Below are 20,085 nucleotides of genomic sequence, written 5' to 3'. Positions count from 1 at the left end.
TCACTGCCGGGGATGCGAAATTTGTTCAGTTAGATGTGCAAGTTTGGTATCGCAGAAGACGCATGCTGTCGGTCTCTGTTGCTACAACTCAAATTACTTGCACCGAATGGTAAGTCAAGAAGTATCACGAGCAGGGTAAGGCCATAGCACGTAAACACAAGAGTACAATTAAATTTCCCAATTAAACAGTACAACGTTTAGGGCATATGAATCACACAATCTGAAACGAAGATGATTACAATATAAAACAGTTATGTCCTTTTTGTACAATTCGATCGAGCAATTACATGAATGGATCATCCATTCACAATTACATCTTGGACAGTTGCGTTTTTAATACCTTGAAACAGTCTTTCACATCGCTTTATAAATGAAGCCACTTGTGCTTGCGACAGGCAGGTTTGTAACCTGGGTACGCGCGTACCCAGTTTTCCAAAAAATGAAAAAACGATATTTAAAAGTTTCAAAAAAATGTGAAGTAAAATTTTGCATGTACATATTATGTTGATACTTACTCGTGTGCGTTTTCACGAAAAAATATCATTGTATGTGGCCTACACAAAAATGACAAAATGCCCTAATTACAAAAGTGAATAGGAATTTGTACTATTCACAGATCCGAAAAATGCATTTTGTCATTTTTGTGTAGGCCACATACAATGGTATTTCTTCGTGAAAACGCACACGGGTAGGTATCAACATAATATGAACATGCAAAATTTTACTTCACATTTTTTTGAAACTTTTAAATAGCATTTTTTCGAATTTTTCATAACTGGGTGCGCGCGTACCCAGGTTCCGTTTGCCATTTTCGCTTGTGCTTGCGCTTTCAATACCACGGGTGGAACCATGAAGCATGACGCCTTCTTTCTCGGCAAGGGCAAAGTTTCAACCTTAGTGTTGAAGGATAGAGAGGGAGAGAGATTGGCGGAATATGTTGGATGTGTTATTGAGCCTCATGGGCGAGTATACATAGGCGTACAGGGATCATCTTGGAGTGCAAGACAAGACACAAGATCTATCTCTATCCTAGACTACCTAAACTGTACGTATACCAAATATATCTCTAACACTCCCCCGCAGTCGTAGCGGTAGTGACGTGAACAACGAGTAGCGTCGCGGACGGTCGACCGGAGATAAACCGAAGTGGACCCCGTAAGGCCGACACTCCCCCGCAGTCACGCGCGGGAGCGTCGTGGACGGAGTTGCGTCGCGGATGCTTGGACCGTAGAGGAAGCTGGTGAGGCGCAGGCGAGGTGGTAGCCCTGTATGCCGATGTCGAGGTAGCCGAGAGCGTGGGTGCTGCAACCTTGGTCGAGGGAGCCGCGCGAGGGATTGCCGTGGTCGATGTCGTGGGCGGGTGCCGGTGTCGATGTAGCCGCAAGCGCGTAGTGCGCGAGGAGAGTGACGGAGACGCGTCGAGGCAGTCGTGGAGGTTGTCGATGCCGAAGTCGATGCAGTCCGAGCCGTCGAGGACGAGGTGCGGCCCTAGTTTTGCCAGAACCGGGCGCACGTCGGGGACGAAGGCATACTTCGGTTTTGCCGAACCGAGTACACATAGAAGAAGTCGGTGACGCGGTCGAGGCAGTCGTAGAGGCGATGCCGAAGAAGACGTTGTCGAAGCCGATGAAGACGAGACGTCCGGCGCGAGTTTGCCAGACTCGGGAACGTGTCGGGGACGAAGGCACATCCGGTGTTGCCGCACCGGGCATGCGAGGGGCAGGGACCATCATGAACTTGTCGCCATGTCAGAGGGACTAGCAGAGGAGGCCTCCGGAAGCATCGCGGTCGCAGATCGACGGAGAGATGCCGACGCTGCCCGCGGTTCTCGGAGTAGAGTAGCAGGTGGTGTAGACGGGGACGAGGCGATGACACGGGCGACGAAGTCGAAACGGTTGGAGACGTAGAAGGTGGCTAACCCAGCGGTGACCAGGGGTGGTCATGCCGGACGCCTAGACGGGCGTTGCGGTGGTCGGCGAGCCCAGCGCGACCTGAAGTGGTTGGCGAGCCCGCCGGCGACCCGAGGTGGAGGCGCGGCGGCGGTACACGAAGTAGGCGAGGAAGACCCAGCGGCGTGACGAAGACCATGCGCGGACGGAGGCGACCCGCGCCGAAGGGGCGGCGCTGTGGTGGCCTCGGACGTCGATGCGCGGGAGACGGCGAAGGTGACCGCGTGTGGCGACGCCACGGCCTGAGGGGCCGGCGTAGCTGCAGGGCGCAAGTCGGTGCAGCGGCGGGACGCCACCAGCGACGTACGCGCCTCAGAAGGCGCGTCGTTGGCTAGCAGCGTGGACCAAAGGCGGCGGCGCTGCGACCCGAAGGGGCGACGCAGCGGCAACCCGATGCTCGATCGGTGGTAGGCGCGTGCTCGGGGACGTGCTTGGCGTAGACGTATGCGGGGTCGGTTGATCAGACCGACGGTGGTGCTACACGTGCCATGGCGTGGACGACGCGCCGCAGATCGGAGTCGTTGGCGACGTTGTCGGTGATGTCCTTGGCGATGACGGCGAAGACAAACCGGCGATGGAGACCGTGCAGGCGAAACAGCCTGCTGCGTCGCACGTAGGGGCGCCCGTGTGCGGTGCGTGCGGCTGTGCCGTGCGGTTGATGGCCGGTGCAGGTCGATGCCGTTGTCGGAGTAGAGGCGCAAGAGGACGACGGCGATGGGCGACTCAATCCGATCTATGATCGGTAAAACCAGAAAGAAAACGCCGGTCGAGCGACCGGCGGCGCAAAAAGAAAACCAATCTGCGGATTGGAAAAAAAAGAGACTCGAGGGCAGCGGATCAACAGATCGGCGGACGAACCCTCATACGGGTTGCGCGGCCCCCGGAGTAGGCCATGGAGATTGACCTCCCCGGGGGCGGCGCGGGCGGAAGCGCGGGCGGCGGCTAGGTCAAGGTCAGCGCCGCTCTGATACCATGTTGAAGGATAGAGAGGGAGAGAGATTGGCGGAATATGTTGGATGTGTTATTGAGCCTCATGGGCGAGTATACATAGGCGTACAGGGATCATCTTGGAGTGCAAGACAAGACACAAGATCTATCTCTATCCTAGACTACCTAAACTGTACGTATACCAAATATATCTCTAACACTTAGCAACGGCGACTGAGTGTGTAGGAGCAGCGAACCATGGGATCTTGAGCACCTTGATCGCCAAGCGACTAGGTGTGTACGAGCGCGTCGTAGTCGGGCTTGCGCAAGATCAACTGCTTTGTAGGGCACCGTGCCAACATTGGTGTACGGCGGCAAATTGGCCATGGAGATTCCGAGGCCGAAGTCGCAGATCTTGACGAGCTAGCCTTCTCGGCTGACGTGGATGTTGGCAGGCTTGATGTCGCGGTGGACGACGTGACGGACGTGCATGAGCTTCCACATGATGGTGTGCACCTTGGATTCCGGCAGCGGCAGGCCGTGGCGCTTGTCCCACATGAACCTTTGGAGGGTCAGCTCGGCAACGTGCTCATAGATGTCATTATGGTGCTCATAGATGTCATTATGCTCATCTTTGTGTTGTCACCGCAATTTTCATCTTTTGAAAAACAAGTCAACACATATCTTTGTACAACTCATAGATGTCATTATTGTCATTTAAACACATGTACTAGCCGCCGCCCGTTCTGATGGATTCCTCCCGGGCAAGTGGGGTTTCGGGTCTCAAAAGCGTCCGCCAATCTGTCTTGCGTATCGCGCTTCTGGCGAAGTTCCATCGGCGCGTGCTGCCGTGGATCGCGCTCAATGTTAAGGATACACGGTGACGTGTTCGTGTGCAAACAGGCGACATCTCATTCTCCGATGATAGAGAACGGGGGTTGATATGTTCTGGTGTAAACACTGGCTCGGCGCTGCTGTCTTGGTAGTTCCTGATCAAACCTTTTATATGATTCTGCGCTTCAAAGCTACCAAAACTAAGGCCTCGCCTCGCTGTTGCCTAACCTAAAGGTGGAGCAAAAAAGATTTGATGCTCAAACGTTTTATATGGGCTGGGACACAATTCATGGGCATCGTAGTCCAAAGATGGCATGCACATCCTCCTCTCCTCACAATCATCTTTCTTATCTCTCATAAAGCCACAATGAAAGAAGTAATAAGGCACATGTTCATATTTCAGTTTAAAAGCCTTCACCTCCGGGGGCTTACCCTTCACACCAGTCGTGATTTGTGTTTGCAACTGGCGGTCATAGGGAAGACTAACATGCACATGAATGACTCCTTATCTTGCTCACTCACCGGCACATCCACCTCCAGAATCTTTCCCTGGCTATTGCTATATCTTGTACCCCATACCTTGTCTTGCTTCCCCCATGGAACGTCATATATGTGAACCATACCGGCACCGAGTTGAGCACTAATTCTGATGGTTGGGCAGTTTCATCCAGGTCCTTGACAATGAGAACATTCTGGTTGAAAATCCATGGCCCTCCTTGCATCACAAAGTCGTAGTCCCCCTTGGAGAACAGCGTGAGCATGTAGTAGTTTTCCCCTTCTCCGAGTACCCAATCCCGTTGCGGATGTGCCAAATCTCGTTGGTGAATCGCGTGAACATAGCTTTCATGTTCGCCTTGAAGTTGTCCATGTATCGTGCAAGCAGCGTCCATGTATTTTGCTCCACTGGTTCTGCCTTAACCTCCTCTTCCTCCTCAAATTCCAGGTACATGCCGTCTGTCATATCAACAATGCCACCGATCTATGCTTCTACACCTTGCTGGAATCCCACCTCCTCTGTCGTGTTACCATCATCCCAGTTGTCGTCTTCCTCCAAAATCATGTCTGTATCCAATAGTGCCCCGTGAAGAGATAGTGGAGCCACAACAGCACCACCGGAGGGCCTCGGGTGGGTAGGCCTCTCAACGAGGCCCACTTGTTCACCCCCACCCACCGACGGTGTCATCAGCAACCCTATTGTCCGTGTTGTTTCTTGCACTCTCCCTATCTGGGTCGGCGTCGGCGCAGAGGTCACCGTCTCGTAGAGCCTTGCGTCATGCGTATCATTGCTGGAACACCGGCCTCCCTGGCTCGAGCCAGCACCCGACATCTCCTTCACGCCCTCCTTCCACGAACTCCTCGTTGGCATCATTCGATTCGATTCGTATCCCGGTACCCCTGCAGGGTTGCAGGTCTCTTGGATTAGATTGGGGTTTCGCAATCTAGGCCTTCCAGGGGGTGGGGATTTATGGCATCTCCCACCGCCTCTCCCTTCTCGTATCGGGGACAAAATCCCTGTTCTCCTTCCTTCCATGCACATCGCGTGAGGTGCCTAGACTCTTTCATCGCCCTACGGTGTTTCGAGGGACTCTCATAAGGTGGTGGCAGTCGCCCATGTCGGCAGACCTTAAATCGCCCATGACCCAACATTTAGGGCATATGAATCACATAATCTGAAAAAGGAGAGAATTTCTATGCAGTGCAAATTCAGCATATAGTCCTCTATCTACACTGCCCTGCACCTATCTGGGGTTGCCCTTGTCGGTTACAAGGCTGACACGGGCGGAGCTACAACCAGTGATCGATAAGATGCTAAGTAAAATGGCAAGCTGGAACAGGATCTCTTCGGCTGCCGGTCGGTTGACGTTGCTACTGTTTGTCATATACGCCATGCCCATCTTCCAAATTATGACAGTTCACCCGCCCGACTGGTTCATTAAGAGGATTGGAAAGGCTGCAAGAGGATTCTTATGGGCAAACAAGGACGTGGCCACTGGAAGACAGTGCCTCGTTAGCTGGCGTCAAGTGTGCTCACCCAAGGTTTATGGTGGATTGGGGATACCCGACCTTGCCGCCAGGAGTATAGCTCTACGTTGTCGCTGGCTATGGCAGTCATGGATGGACAACAACAAACCATGGGATAGGTTGCCGCTGCCAATTGATGAAAAGGTGAGGGCATTGTTTGAGGCATCAGTGATGATCGAGATCGGGGACGGGGAGGCAACCCAGTTCTGGACTGACCCACGGCGGGCAGAAGGAAAACTGAACGTGTTGTTCCCTGACCTTTTCAAGCTTTGCACATTACGACGGATTACAGTGCGAAAGGCGATCAATCAGGATAAGTGGAGCAGACACCTAAAAGCCGACTTTACGCCGGCAGCTATCCGTCAATTCACTGCACTTTGGAACATGCTGCGCGGCCTTCAGTTAACCCAGGGGACTCCTGATCGTTTGACGTGGAAGTGGACAGCGGAGGGGACGTACTCCGCGAGCTCGGCGTATGCGGTCCAATTATTGGGCACCATCAGCGCCGACCTTCCCGCAGATAGTGTGGAGATCTGACGCTCCTCCCAAATGCAGGTTCTATGCATGGCTAGCTGTTTAGGGGAGATGCATGACCGCCGATGTTCTCGCGAAACGTGGATTCCCACATGATCCGTTGTGTCCGCTCTGCCGATCACAACCAGAAACTGCAGTACATCTGCTTGCGGCATGCCCGTACGCGCAAGAAGTCTGGACCTTGATCGTGGATCGTGCGCGGCTGCCGGTGTCTTTGATCCCTGGTGCACACACTGATCTTCAGGATTGGCTGGTCTCCTCCACTTGCCAAGCCGGAACAGCAAACGCCAAGCTATGGCGCTCCATTATTCCGCTTGTATGGTGGTGCATTTGGAAGGAGAGGAACGGCAGATATTCAGACACATTGCCTCCTCCCCTGCGGAGTTGTTTCAAACGCTGCTGGCAGAGGCGAGGACGTGGATCGACGCTGGTTGGCGGAGGGTGCAAGCTTTGCTTGAAAGACCCAGGGAGCCAGACTATGAGACTAGTGCCCTTGCCTCTGTAGCGCTGGAGCAAAGCTCTGTGCCATGCCTTTTTTCTGTGTTTTTTTCAGTGTTTTCGGCTGGCCTTCTTTGGCCTACCTTTGTACCTAAGGAAGGTCTCCCTCCGTTTGTACTTTTCCCTCAACTTAACGCAATGAAAGCAGCCAAGCTGCATTTCGTCAACAAAAAAAAATACATAGTACGTACTTTTATTTTACAATTCAATCAAGCAATCAGGTGGATCGATCATTGAAGCACAATTACACCTGGGACATACCTCGAAACAGTCTTTGGCCTCTCTCTATAAATAAAGCGACTTGCGATTTCAATACCGTGAGTGGAGCCATGAAGCGCGATACCTTGTTTCTCGGTAGGGGCAAAGCTTCAACCTTAGCAGCCTTGGCCGAGGGAGGATGAGCAGCGAACCATGGGAGCTTGAGCGCCTTGGCCGCCGTGAGTCGCTTGTCGGGATTGTATGTGAGAAGCCCTAGCAATACCTGAAATCCTTGCTCTGATAGCTTCTCCACCGGGAAGATATCCCGGAGCCTGCTATGCTCCTGCCCCTCAGGAAGCATCTTGTGGGTCGGCGGCAGGGACGACTTGAACTCCATCACCTTGCCGGTGAGCGGCAGTGACTTGAACTCGGGCCACGTTCGGTCGTCGGGCATACCGAGCACCCCGAAAATAGCCCAGAGCTGGGCCACGTGGTCCGCATCGTCCATGTGGTCTTCGCGGCCATCGTCCTCGAACAGGGTCTTGCCTGCCAGCATCTCGGCCATGACGCAGCCGAGCGACCAGCAGTCGACAAGCGCGTCGTAGTCCGGCTTGCGCAGGAGAATCTCGGGGGCCTTGTAGGGCATGGTGCCGACCTGGGTGTAGGGCGGCGGGTCGGACATGGAGATCCCGAGCCCGAGGTCGCAGATCTTGACGAGCTGGCCGTCTCGGCCGACGAGTATGTTGGCGGGCTTGATGTCGCGGTGGACGACGTGGCGGGCGTGCATGAGCTTGGCCCCCGTGAGGAGCTTCCGCATGATGGCGCGCACCTTCGGTTCAGGAAGCGGCCGGCCGTGGCGGCTGTCCTTCCGCGTGAAGGCGTGGAGGCTCGGCGCGGCGACGTACTCCATGACGAGGCGGAGGTTTCCGGTGGCGGTGTCGCGCGCCAGGCCCTCGAAGCCGACGAGGTGTGGGTTCCCGTTGCAGGCCTCCAGGAGGCGGGCCTCGTGCCGGAGCTCGGCCTCGTCTGGTTCCTCCTCGGTGTTGTCGTCCGGCGACGTGAGATACTTGATGGCGACGGTCTTGCCGGTTGCGCGGTGGCGCGCCTTGAGGACGACGCCGAAGCCGCCCTCGCCAAGCCTGGTCACCTCGTCGTATTCGTCGGTGCTTCTGCGGCTCTTCTTGCGGGACGTCGCGGACTCTTTTGTTGTGGTCGTCGCGAGGACGGCGGCGGCAGGTCTCTTGCGGGCGGGCATGGCGCTGGATCGGCGGCTTCGATTGCTGGAGCCTGGAGACAAGACGGGGATCGTATCGTATCTCGTATGCGCGAGGTGGAGAGACGGAGGATCGATCTAACGAACGCAGCACCAGGATCGAGAGAAAACTGCAGTGCATGCCCAACCTCGAGTCGGATATAAGTTGAACTAGCCCTACGGTGGGTGCGAAGTGGGCCTGCCCGCAGCCGGTTGTTTATCACGTAACATGCATTTTAATTTAAATCCTAACTCTGTTAAAAAATTAATGAAATCCTAACTAATCAAACAAGATGAGGCGAAAAAAAAACAAGATGAGGCGCATGGTTCTGGAAGCAAACAACACTACCGAGTTGATCGAGGTGCACAGTTGCGTCTGCGTCTGCTTCTTTTTCTTTTCTTTTAAGACCCATTAGTCGTATATTAATTGGAATGTACTGCCTCCTTTCAGAAGTTTTTCTAACATAAAGGAGTGAAGTGCAAAATACATTGGGAAGATGCAAACTAACATCTTGGTCCTGTTTAATTCTTTCACCTCTAAATCTCCGTTTTAAAGAATAAAGCGCACGCGTATTTCAAGATGAACTTTGACCATAAAAGTTGAGCAACAAAATCTTGATTATATTATAATGAAATTAGTATCGTTGAATTCGTATTGAAGAGAACTGTTTAATGATACTAATTTCATACAAACAATTTTTATCTATTTAAAGTAATTCTTTGTCAAACAACAAGCTCGTAAAACGAGAGCGCATTGTTTCTTGAAACGGAGTTAGTATAAAACAAGAAGAATATGTGCTAAATGTTATTGGGTTTGATTTTCGTGCCACGAGAGAGAAGCAATTTTTGCTATTTTAATGTGAATTGGAAAGATAGAAGTACACTCTTTTGTGGACAAAGTTTGGTGCTAAACGACCACTTATTTGAAGACGGGTGACATAGGCATCCCCAATAGACCTGCCGAAGATGGTACCCGGGGTTTTACTGAAGGTCCACGACCCGAAGATTATGAAGCCCGGAAGCCTAGTTAGGAGAGAGTTTGGAAAGATAGAATTGTATTAGGAACATTGACTTCTAATTACTACGGGACGGACTTAGATTGTCTCCCGAACTCTGTAACTTGTGTGTCACGAAACCCTCGGCTCCGCTTCCTATATAAGGGGGAGAAGAGGGACGAAGAGGGGATCGATTTCAATGTCAACATAACCCTGTTTTTTGATAGTCGAGTACTTTCCGGCTGAAACCCTCGAGATCTACTTGCTCTCTACTTCCAACTAAACCTTAGTCTACAATCTGTAAGCATTGACAAGTTAATCCCTTGTCAATTGGCGCCGTCTGTGGGAACTAGAGGCAACAAGGAGCTGATCTCGATGGCACGTTCAAAGTCGTCGACTTCTTCGGTAGCAAGCAACGCGATGGATAGAGGTAAACGGATCGAAACTGATCTAGTCGATTTTATTCCTCACCCACCCTCCCGTTTGGATGCATATGCGTATCTGGAGGAGTCTATGAAGATGATGTTCGGAAGGTTCCACTTCTACGTCGAGAAAGAAGGATCGTATCGTCTCGAGGTTCCGACTTCGTCGGGATTGTCGGCGGTTGATTCCGATTTTTCGGACTCGTCGTCATCGTTCGAAACAAGAGATGAGGAGATTTCGCCGCCACGCTTCATCAAAACTACGGCAAGCGAAAAGCTCGCCAAGATCTTCGGCGACATGTCCTTCGAGTCATCTGCGGACTCCGATATAAGCAGCGACTCAGACAGCATCGACAGCTTCAGCTTCATCGACAGATCCACTATTGTCGGAGAGGTCTTCACCGATCTATATGACGGTGTCACCAATCCCGACAAAGATCAAAATTCAAAATACCATCAAATCTATGCAATCGAAGATACAAGCCGACCACAGGAGGAGACATCAGAGAACTTCGATAACGCGGGAAATCCGTACGTCGATCCCGCTGATCTTACGCGAGGTTTGGGAACCAAATATGTCGGACCTAGAACACGAGAGATGGTGCAATTTCCGCAGGCGGTGTGGGATAGAGTTGCAAGAGCTATTGATGGCACAGAGCCAATGACTGTAACTGCGATAGCTGAAGAGTTACAAGCATATCAATATAGACTCGCCCGTGCCAGGCGGGAGCTCGAAAAATAGAAAGTTGAGCTGGATAGGAGGCAAGCCACGGCTTCTGCGTCAAGCAGGCGAAGAGCGGAGTTGAGCCGACAATCAGGTACTTCGGGAGACAGTCATAAAGCAGCTCGAAATAGGGCAAGATCTCGGTTGCAAAATATACCTGAGGCTGACAGGGAGAACCTAGTTCAAAACCTCGACATGTCCTTTATGTCGATCGACACGAGGGGGGATATTATTCCCAAAACACCAGAAGCCAGATACATGGCGACACAAGCTTTCATCCTGGCATCCAGGTCACCTCCTGGAGATCCAAGAGAAGCGTTGTATAACATGGCCATGGCAGGAGTTGGAGCTATGGGAACAACGTTCGCAAATATGCCTCCCGAAGGATCTGCAAGACAAAATAGTCTAGAAGGAGCTGGAGCAGGCGTGATACTAGTATCACCTCAAGGCGACAAGTTGAAGTATGTGCTATGGATGACGTTTCCAAACGCATCTAATAACGAAGCAGAGTATGAATCACTTATACACGGGATGAAGATGGCGAAAGCTTGCGGCGCAACTCGATTAAAAATCTTTGGTGATTCACAGCTGGTGGCTCAACATGTAATGAATCAATGCGACGCAGTCAATGATAGTATGGTAGCATACAAGGAAGTATATAATGAGCTTGAGAGGCTGTTCGACGGGTGCGAAGTAAATCATATCAGCAGGCTCAGCAACGATGAAGCCGATGTTCTCGCAAACATCGGGTCGCAATGTCTCGCAATACCACATGGCGTGTTCTGGGAAGAAATAGCTGAAAGATCAACCAAGGCGAAGAAGCAGCAGAAGAAGGAGAAGGATGAGAAAGCCTCGGGGGCTCCAGCAGCACCATCGGAAGGTGAGGAGGAACCACACGTGATAATGATGGTACAAATTCCTTGGATGCAGGCGTACATAGCATACATCCTGAGAAAAGAACTACTCGACGATCCAGTTGAAGCAAGGCGAGTTATCAGGCGTTCAAAAGCCTTTACTGTGGTCAAAGGAGAGCTATACAAACGAAGTATTTCGGGAGTACTACAGAGATGCGTCACACCCGAAGAAGGAAGGCTTATTCTGAAGGATGTACACGAAGGGGTGTGCGGACATCACGCAAGCAGTCGAGCTATAGCAGCCAAGGTTTTCAGAGCAGGATTCTATTGGCTAACAACAATCGAGGATGCAAAGGACATAGTGCGTACTTGCGATGCGTGCCAAAGGTTTGCCGCGAAACCTCATTCTCCGGCAGCAGAGTTGATGCCAATACCGCTGTCATGGCCCTTTGCTCAATGGGGTCTTGATATGGTGGGAAAATTGCACAAGGCTTGGCCAGGAGGATACGAGTATATGCTCGTAGCTGTCGACAAGTTCACAAAGTGGATAGAAGCGAAGCCGATAAACTCACCAGATGCAGCATCCGCAATCAAGTTTGTTAAGAGTATCGTTTTTCGATTTGGAGTCCCTCATAGCATCGTCACAGACAACGGCAGCAATTTCACATCCAAGGAGTTCAAGGCATATTGCGCAGAGGTAGGCATCAAATTACAATTTGCCTCAGTTGCGCATCCACAAACCAATGGTCAGGTTGAGAAAGCAAACGACATCATCTGCAACGGCATCAACAAGCGTCTATTAACACCATTGGAAAAAGCTCGACACACATGGCCATAGGAGTTGCCTAGCGTGTTATGGAGTATTCGAACAACACCAAATACAACGACACAGGAAACCCCATTCTTTTTAGTCCATGGAGCTGAGGCAGTGTTGCCGATAGAGATAGAACACAACTCCCCGAGAGTGGCTTAATTCAATGAAGAAACCTCGAGAAAGGCACTGGAAGATGACGTCGATGCACTCGATGAAGCTCGAGATGAGGCATTGTCAAGGGACACCAAGTACCAGCAAGATATATAAAACTACCACAGTCGACGTTTGCGACCAAGATCCTTCCAGGTAGGCGACTTAGTTCTTCGGCTTACGCAAAATAGCCATGAGAAACTCGAGTCGTCATGGATTGGCCCGTACATCGTCACAGAAGTAATTGAAGGAGGAGCATACAGGATAAAGGACAAGAAGACAGGGGTCGCCGAGCCAAATCCCTGGAACGTGGCGCAACTTAGGTGTTTTTACGCCTAAAGTTGAAATATAGTCCTCTTTGTAAAACATACAATGTACTGAAACGCACGCGAGTTTTCAGACGCACTCTTTTCCTTTCAGGGCATCGAGTGGGGATGAAAGGTTTTTAATGAGGCGGACTCGCGGTGTTGCAATATAGTAAAGATATTGGTGGTATACATCTTTTTCATCGACAGGGTCGGGGGCTCGTAATCCGCAATAACAATATATATAAACTTCCGCAAAATACAGTTATTTGCCCTGGCACAAAAATAGTTCGCAAACCAATAAAGATATAAACACCGGCCAACAAAAAGCTCGGGGGCTTGATGAAAGAAAAAACGTATAAGCTGTTTTACAATATACATTGTGCTTACAATATACATATTCTCATTATCAAGGAAAACTCGACAAGGAAAAAGAAACTTTCAGTTATCACCTAGTATATCGTCTATGTTTACTCTCTCATTGCTTGCAGCACCACTCCTATGTTCAGCATAGCTACCTCTCACGAAGAATTCGGCATCTAGTCGAAGTAATTCATCCATCATCTCTTCGGCTACAGGGGTCACAACATCGTTGATTTTATCGATGTTCCTCCTCCTCCTAGTTAGTTTGGCTTGACATTTGGCGACAATTTTGGTCATGTCTAACTTTGGATAACAAATCTGTAACATAATCATGGTAAATCTTGCTCCAGCAGTCAGTTGGGCCCTTACAAACTCATGGATCCGAGGAGCATTCCGGAATTTGCTCATCAAACTCAGGAAGTATACCTGCCATATCCAAGCTAGAGTCATTCATCAGTTGGAGCATGTAATCTTCCCGCGAAGTAGCTTTTGCAGCTTCAGTAACCGCGGCTTCCTTCAGTGCTATGGCTTCCTGAGCTTGTTGAAGAGCAAGTTTTTCCTTGTCGGAAGATCTTCGAGATTGCTCCATTATCACGAGAGCCTGTTTTTTCATCGACTGAAGTTGCTGTCGAAGTTCGTTCAAATCTTCTGTCTGATCAACGCTCGAGGAACCTTCAATAAAATCATCAACGGAAGTTTTCCTCGAATAGGAAGTGGCTGGTAATGCATCCGAAGAACGAGGCACCACGGTATAGTTGTCAAAAACCAACTAGAGAGAAAAATTTCGACATCAATCACTTTTGGCAAAATAGCTTTCCATTAATTCATCGAGATATTTGCATGTTCATTACATGAATTGGTCCCTAGTGAACCAATGGCAAACTGCCGCGATACACTACTAAGGCGGCAGTATCAAAAGAAGTGCAAAACGGAAATAAAGACAAGATGGTCTACTTGACCTCCGGCTTCGAAGTACTGGGGGAAGGAGTTGGCTTGTATCTGAGGAAAGAGATGATCTTCTTCGAGTAGGGTTTAGCAGCCCTAATCAAGGATTGCCACCTCTCTGTCTTCATCTTCTTCACCTCACCAACTTTTGTCCAGTCGACGTTTTGTTGGCTTTCGGCGACTAAAGCCATGGTGCCTTCAACGCCAATCTTCAGGTTTTTTTGCCGAAGGTTTAGCCCAAGGTCTTCTTCGGGGAGCAAGTGCTTGAGAAGAGCAGCGAAGGTGTTGGGTTGTTCCTTCTTTGGGAAGAAATATGGGAAAAGACGCGGAAATGCCGTCTTAGCATCAAAGATGCCGCGGCGCACTTAATCTCCATGAATCTCAAGGAGAGAAAGATCGTCGAGAAGACGGTCATCTTCAGGTTTTTCCAGTTCAAAGTCCTAGCTCATTTTTCCTGCTGAAACAAAATTCGGATTACCAACAGGAATACGGAACAAGTGTTGAGAGCAACGCGAACAAAATAAATAGCGGACTTACTGACAAAACGCCGGTTTTGTGACTCCAAACGGGCGATGATGTCTTCCTCTAGAGAAGTTTGCTGGGTCATGTTGTCACTTAAGGCAGTCTCAGCGTCATGGAGCCTTTTTCGGAGACTCTCGACAGAGGCGGCATCAAGTTCAGCCTTTTCGCGAGCTTTTTCACTTTGCTCCAGCTCGAGGGCAAGGTCATCGGCACGTTTATTGGCTTTGGCGAGAGCCTCTAGCAAGGAAAAGAGTGACAATGTTACAATAAAGTAACAAAGGGACAAGTTATTCAGCAGGAAGAGACAAGAAGAATACCTTTCAAATTGTCGACAGTATCACGGTACCCAATGAATTGAGTACAAGGCGGATGAATTGACACATCAGGGGCTGATAAAAAAAAAGGAAGTTCCGTGGAAAGGGTCAGATGGAAAAATTCGGCAGAAGAAAATACAAAGTAGTTGTTGAAGATACTTACGTCATCTAATGGAACAGTTGCCGAACTCCCGGTCAAGAGAGCCGTTTCTTTGGCAAGTTCAACCCTTGCCCTTTTCGGCGAAGGGGCTCGGGGGCTAGTGGCTGTAGTCATACCTGGGCATGTGTCGGGCCGGGCCGGGCCTCGGGCCGGCCCGAGGTAAGCCCAACGCAAAAAAATCCAGACCAAGCCCGGCCCGGCCCGACCAAATACCCACCAAGCCCGTCGGGCCGTCGGGCCGCGGGCCGGGCCGTAGTGTTAAAGTGCGTTTTCGGGCTACCCAGGCCCGGCCTGGCCCGACAGTCGGGCCAACATTTCTCGGCCCAGGCCCGAGTTTTTCGGGCCGGGCTTCGGGCCGGGCCTCGGGCCGGGCTGCCCATGGCCAGTTATAGCTGTAGTCGATGCTTCTAGATTTTGCGGAGGAGGAGAGGTTTCCTCCACTGTACGACGAGTTTCTGAAAGAACCAGTGTCTGCGACGTGCTCGTGAGATCAGTCACATTAACAAGAGGCTCTTCTTCGTCGCCGATGTGTACCAAAAATAACTATGAAAATACTCAAAAAAGACAATATACTAAATGAAAAAGATGACAGAAACTTACGAGCTAACGAGGGCATCGTTGTAAGGGTTGAAAGCTTCCTCTTCTTCGGGGGAAGTTTCTTCGGCAGGAGACTCGCCCGCTTTGGAGGTTCCAGAGTCTGCGACCTCGTTCCTTTTCCTCTTGTTCTTCGGGGAAGCAGCAGAAGGAAGAGAATGCGTAGACTCAGAAGCCTCAGATTCAACTTCTCTTTCAGAGGAAGCCGCGGATTTGTGAGAACCGAAGTGCCTTGGTTATTGTCGGTGACGACGGTTCGTTCCTCGACTTCCCCGCCTTCATAAAGGGGAGGAAGAGAAGATAAAACTTGATGTTTCTACAAGGCGAAAAGTTATGTCGACAATAAGTTACACTAGTGAAATCAGCAAAATAGTAGTCGACAATGTTGAAAATTCAGAAGGACAAAGATAGTTTACGTTGGGAAGGGCGTTGGCGCCGCTATACGGCTCCACGCGACACGAGGTTGGAATGGCGTCCTTTTTGCTCAGCGACGAGATTTTTCGGACGAGCTTTTCAAGATCCTTTACCGAAAGGTCCTTGGAGAAGCGGTCCACGTCTTTATCGCCAGCATACATCTAGAGAGGGTTCTTGCGAGCCTGTAGAGGCTGCACCCTGATCCTAAGGAAATACGCCGTAATTTGAATACCCAACAACTCCTTGCCGCGGGTATTCTGGAGCTCGTGGATACGTGACATCAGCGCCTCTGTCGCTGTTTTTTCTTCTTCGGTGGCCTCTGCATCCCAGGATCGGCGACGTAGAATTTTTGCGCTACCGTCAAAGGGGGCGATGTTGTATTCTAGCAAGTCGGGACACTCCTCGCGAATGTATAACCATCTTTTGCGCCACCCTTGGACAGAGTCGGGGAATTTGACGTCGAAATATTCGACATCAGGGCGAACGCAAATAACAACACCACCTATGTTGTAGGCAATGTGGTGGGAGCCATTGTGGCGGAGGCAGAAAATGCGCTTCCACTGAGCCCAATTAGGTTGGGTTCCGAGGAAGCACTCGCAAAGGGTGATGAAAATAGAAACGTGGAGGATGGAGTTGGGAGTGAGCTGATGAAGTTGCAATCCGTATACGAAAAGCAAACCACGAAGAAAAACATGGATAGGGGCAGAGAGGCCACGAATGAGGTGGTCAACGAAGCTAACCCGATATTCCATGGGAGGCGACGGGTAGCTCTCCTTGCTGGGGAAGCGCAGCGGGTACTTCTGCTTCATGAGGCCGAGTTTCTTCATCAGATTGACATCTTGGTTTGAGATCTTGGATCTCTCCCACTCTGAGGCTCCAAGATCTTGTGCCGCCATATCTGCTTCGGGCGTGCTGTGTCTTGTGAGTCTTGAGCGTGGTGGCATGAGCAATGGCGCTGGAGGAAGTAGGTCAGTGCGTGAGCGCTGGAGCTTTTGTGGTTGCAGCGGAGATTTTGAAGAGAGATAGAACAGAGGTGCGGCACAGCGAAGGGAAGAACGGAGGAAGAAGAATGTCTTTTATAGCAAACTTGTGAATCGACACGCCGTTGGATGGTATGAAAATGGACTTGATGCGTTACACGTGGCTCAAGGGGTAAAAACGTATTTTCACTGTGAAGGAACTGGACAGGTGCTACAGAGCGCGTGCCAGAAAAAGCGGAGGACGTGTGCCCCCCCACTTGCGTAACGTGTCAAAATGCCACAGATTTTGGGTCCACAATTCAGTGACAGGACAGAATTCGCGTCTTCTCGATACAGAGGTCGTGGCTATCGTCAGCATTGATGTCACTTTAACAAAGGAAAATCTCGACTGCGGTGTTATGAAGATTGATGACAATGAAGAAGTGATGATAATTTCGAGAGCTTTTGATCAAATACAAGTTTTTGATCAAATGCTCGGGGGCTACTTTAGAAAGAGGGAAACGTCGAGTATGGCAGGAAAGAAAAGGCGAGAGCCTATGATCAAATGCAAGCATTTGTTCATATGCTCGGGGGCTACTCCCATCGGGAGCGCTGGTCGCGCACCCGAAAAAGATAGAAGAACTCGAAAAGACGACAATATAGCGACAAAAGATGTTAAAATGGTGAGCCTACAACCAAGTAGAAGCACTTGGTTGTAGCCTCGGGGGCTACTCCCATCGGGAACACTGTTCGCGTGCCCGATGAAACTATAAAGAGTGTGATGAGCATATTTTGAGTTATACATGTGCTATTCCAGCAGCCGAAAAAGTACTCGACAATATATTCTCAGAGTGCCTCAGTCGCAAATTAGTCTCTGAATGCCGCAATACTTTGCGAAGGTAAGTCCCCAGGATCTGTCCTGTGCGGCGTAGCATCGCCTCTGACGGCGTTTCGCTACTTTTTTCCGTGTCAACAGATGCGAAGAAAAATCCTAACGGACGCGTTAGGTACCCGATAAAACATGACTGGAATTCGACATCTGGTAAGACCTTAAGCGGCGCATGTCGAATTACACCAGTATCCCGAGATCATGTCCGGGGACGTGATCTTGAAGTAGGTTTTGGTGAATTGCCGCAAGAGCAGTTAACTAGTACCTGATCCGTCAGATGAACTAGCCCCAATTACCGTTATCCCTGTGCAATATATGATTAATTTATTAAAAATACGTGTTAAACTCGAAGAAGTTGTATGATAATTATAAAGTTGGAGATTTTCCTTGATTCTTCGATTCAAGCAAAATCTCGGGGGCTACTGACATAGGCATCCCCAATGGGCCTGCCGAAGATGGTACCCGGGGTTTTACTGAAGGCCCACGAACTGAAGATTATGAAGCCCGGAAGCCTAGTTAGGAGAGAGTTTGGAAAGATAGAATTGTATTAAGAATATTGACTTGTAATTACAATGGGACGGACTAAGATTGTCTCCTGAACTGTGTAACTTGTGTGTCACGAAACCCTCGGCTCCACCTCCTATATAAGGGGGAGTCGAGGGACGAAGAGGGGATCGATTTCATTGTCAACATAACCCTGTTTTTCTGATAGTCGAGTACTTTCCGGCTGAAACCCTCGAGATCTAATTGCCCTCTACTTCCAACTAAACCCTAGTCTACAATCTGTAGGCATTGACAAGTTAATCCCTTGTCAACGGGGGAGTACTCTAGAAAAGAAACCCAGTCGATCGACTCAGCCGATGTTTCTGCAATTTGCCGCTTGGCTCGAACTAAATGCCATCGTGCGCATGGGAACGTGCTCCTAAACCCGGAACAATTTTCCTCGCACAGAGCATCTCCACTCGAAACCCCGTACGAGATCCAGCGTTTGATCCTATAGTGGACGTTTCCAGCGAGTTCACTGGCTCGATGACGGCGGATGTCCTAGCAGCAGGAGGTGTGCCCGACTCTAGGAACCCCGCTTCCGGCTGGGTCCTGAAGTTTCTCCATAGCTTCGTACCGACATCGAAGATGCTCCAATCGCGGCTCGAGAAAAGGAACTCCTGCTGGTGCACCGCTGATGTCTGCTGAATAAAGGCCACACTAGCACCTCCTACTGACGGTGGGCGTAGCGGCGTCCCAACCATGATTGGCGGTGGTGTGGCGACTACCTGCGCGAAAGATTAGGTCGGGCCAGGAGTCTATGATGAGATCGACGAGGACGGAAGCATGTATCCCTTCTTGAAAAGCGCTACATTCATATCATCGGCATGTATAGTAAAAACCCAAATGTTAAGCAGATCCAACCCTAAAAAAGGAATATGACCATATCAGGCAAAATTAAACCATTCTGCGCATGTATGAACATGTAGATCTGCTAATCAAATATGACACAAACAAAAGAGATGAACTTATATAGCCAAAACCGAGTGTAACCATCTAAATCAGCCAAAAACGATACAAACTTATGTGCATGCAACGATTATGCACAGAAGTAAGCTTGCACTAGTAGGGAATAGCCTACCACTTGCGTGTGTAATTCAACTATCAGTCGCAGGCGGTCACCCATTACTAGTACCTCGCCAGTGGTATCTATTACTAGTCGTGTGTGAGGCAGGCACGTGACTAGTAGCCTAACTACCGGTCGCGTGCATCAGCTGCCCGCTACCACTTGGTTTACTGGTAGCCTGGGTGGCACGCCCACCCCACATGGGCTCTATTGGGCCTCATGGCCCTTCTCATGAGGTTTAAGTGCTCCAGTTGCTTCTCTTGATGAAATATTGACATCCCCAGAATCGTAGCCCGTTTGACTTCGTTTAGGTCCCTGAAAGCTAAAAATACATAAAATAGGGTTTGCGTGTCCTGCAGAGTTATAACCAAAATAAAGGGGATCATTGGTAAATCCCAAAAAATCTGTATAAGACATGGATATAACATTATATATGTTGCAAATATGTGGGAATATTTGTCAAAAAAAATACAAAGTTCATGCATGCATTTTATGTGCATCACCATCTAGATCCCCTACAACCTGATTCTCCACGGGAAGACGAAGCATATTGGGATCTAGAATCATTTCGTTCGAGACCACATTGCAAGAGGTGATATTGAGCTCTGATTCATGGCACTAAGGATCAATTGGTGGATATCTTCACCAAGACGTTGGACAATAAGAGGTTTACTGAGTTGAGGCATGAGCTAAATATCATAGATTCGTCGAACGTCGCTTGACCACCATCCGTCTACATCATTACTTAGCATATATCTTGTGTTTGGAGGTAGGCATGGACATAGGGAGAGTGCATTTTAAATGATTGAGCTATTACTCCCCCCATTATGCATATAGG

The 20,085-nt window shown here is 49.9% G+C and overlaps 1 protein-coding gene across 1 annotated transcript; it reads right to left on the bottom strand.

Annotated features, from left to right (window-relative positions):
* Positions 1-7,008: 7,008 nt before the first annotated feature.
* LOC124651537 (putative cyclin-dependent kinase F-2) lies at positions 7,009-8,217 on the bottom strand. Its single transcript, XM_047190613.1, has one exon. The coding sequence runs from the start codon at positions 8,215-8,217 to the stop codon at positions 7,009-7,011; it is 1,209 nt and encodes a 402-aa protein (XP_047046569.1).
* Positions 8,218-20,085: the final 11,868 nt, after the last annotated feature.

Source organism: Lolium rigidum, chromosome 1, assembly GCF_022539505.1.
Source record: "Lolium rigidum isolate FL_2022 chromosome 1, APGP_CSIRO_Lrig_0.1, whole genome shotgun sequence".
Lineage (NCBI taxonomy): Eukaryota > Viridiplantae > Streptophyta > Magnoliopsida > Poales > Poaceae > Lolium > Lolium rigidum.
Note: the sequence above shows the minus strand (reverse complement) of the source record. Positions and strands in the feature narration are given on the sequence as shown.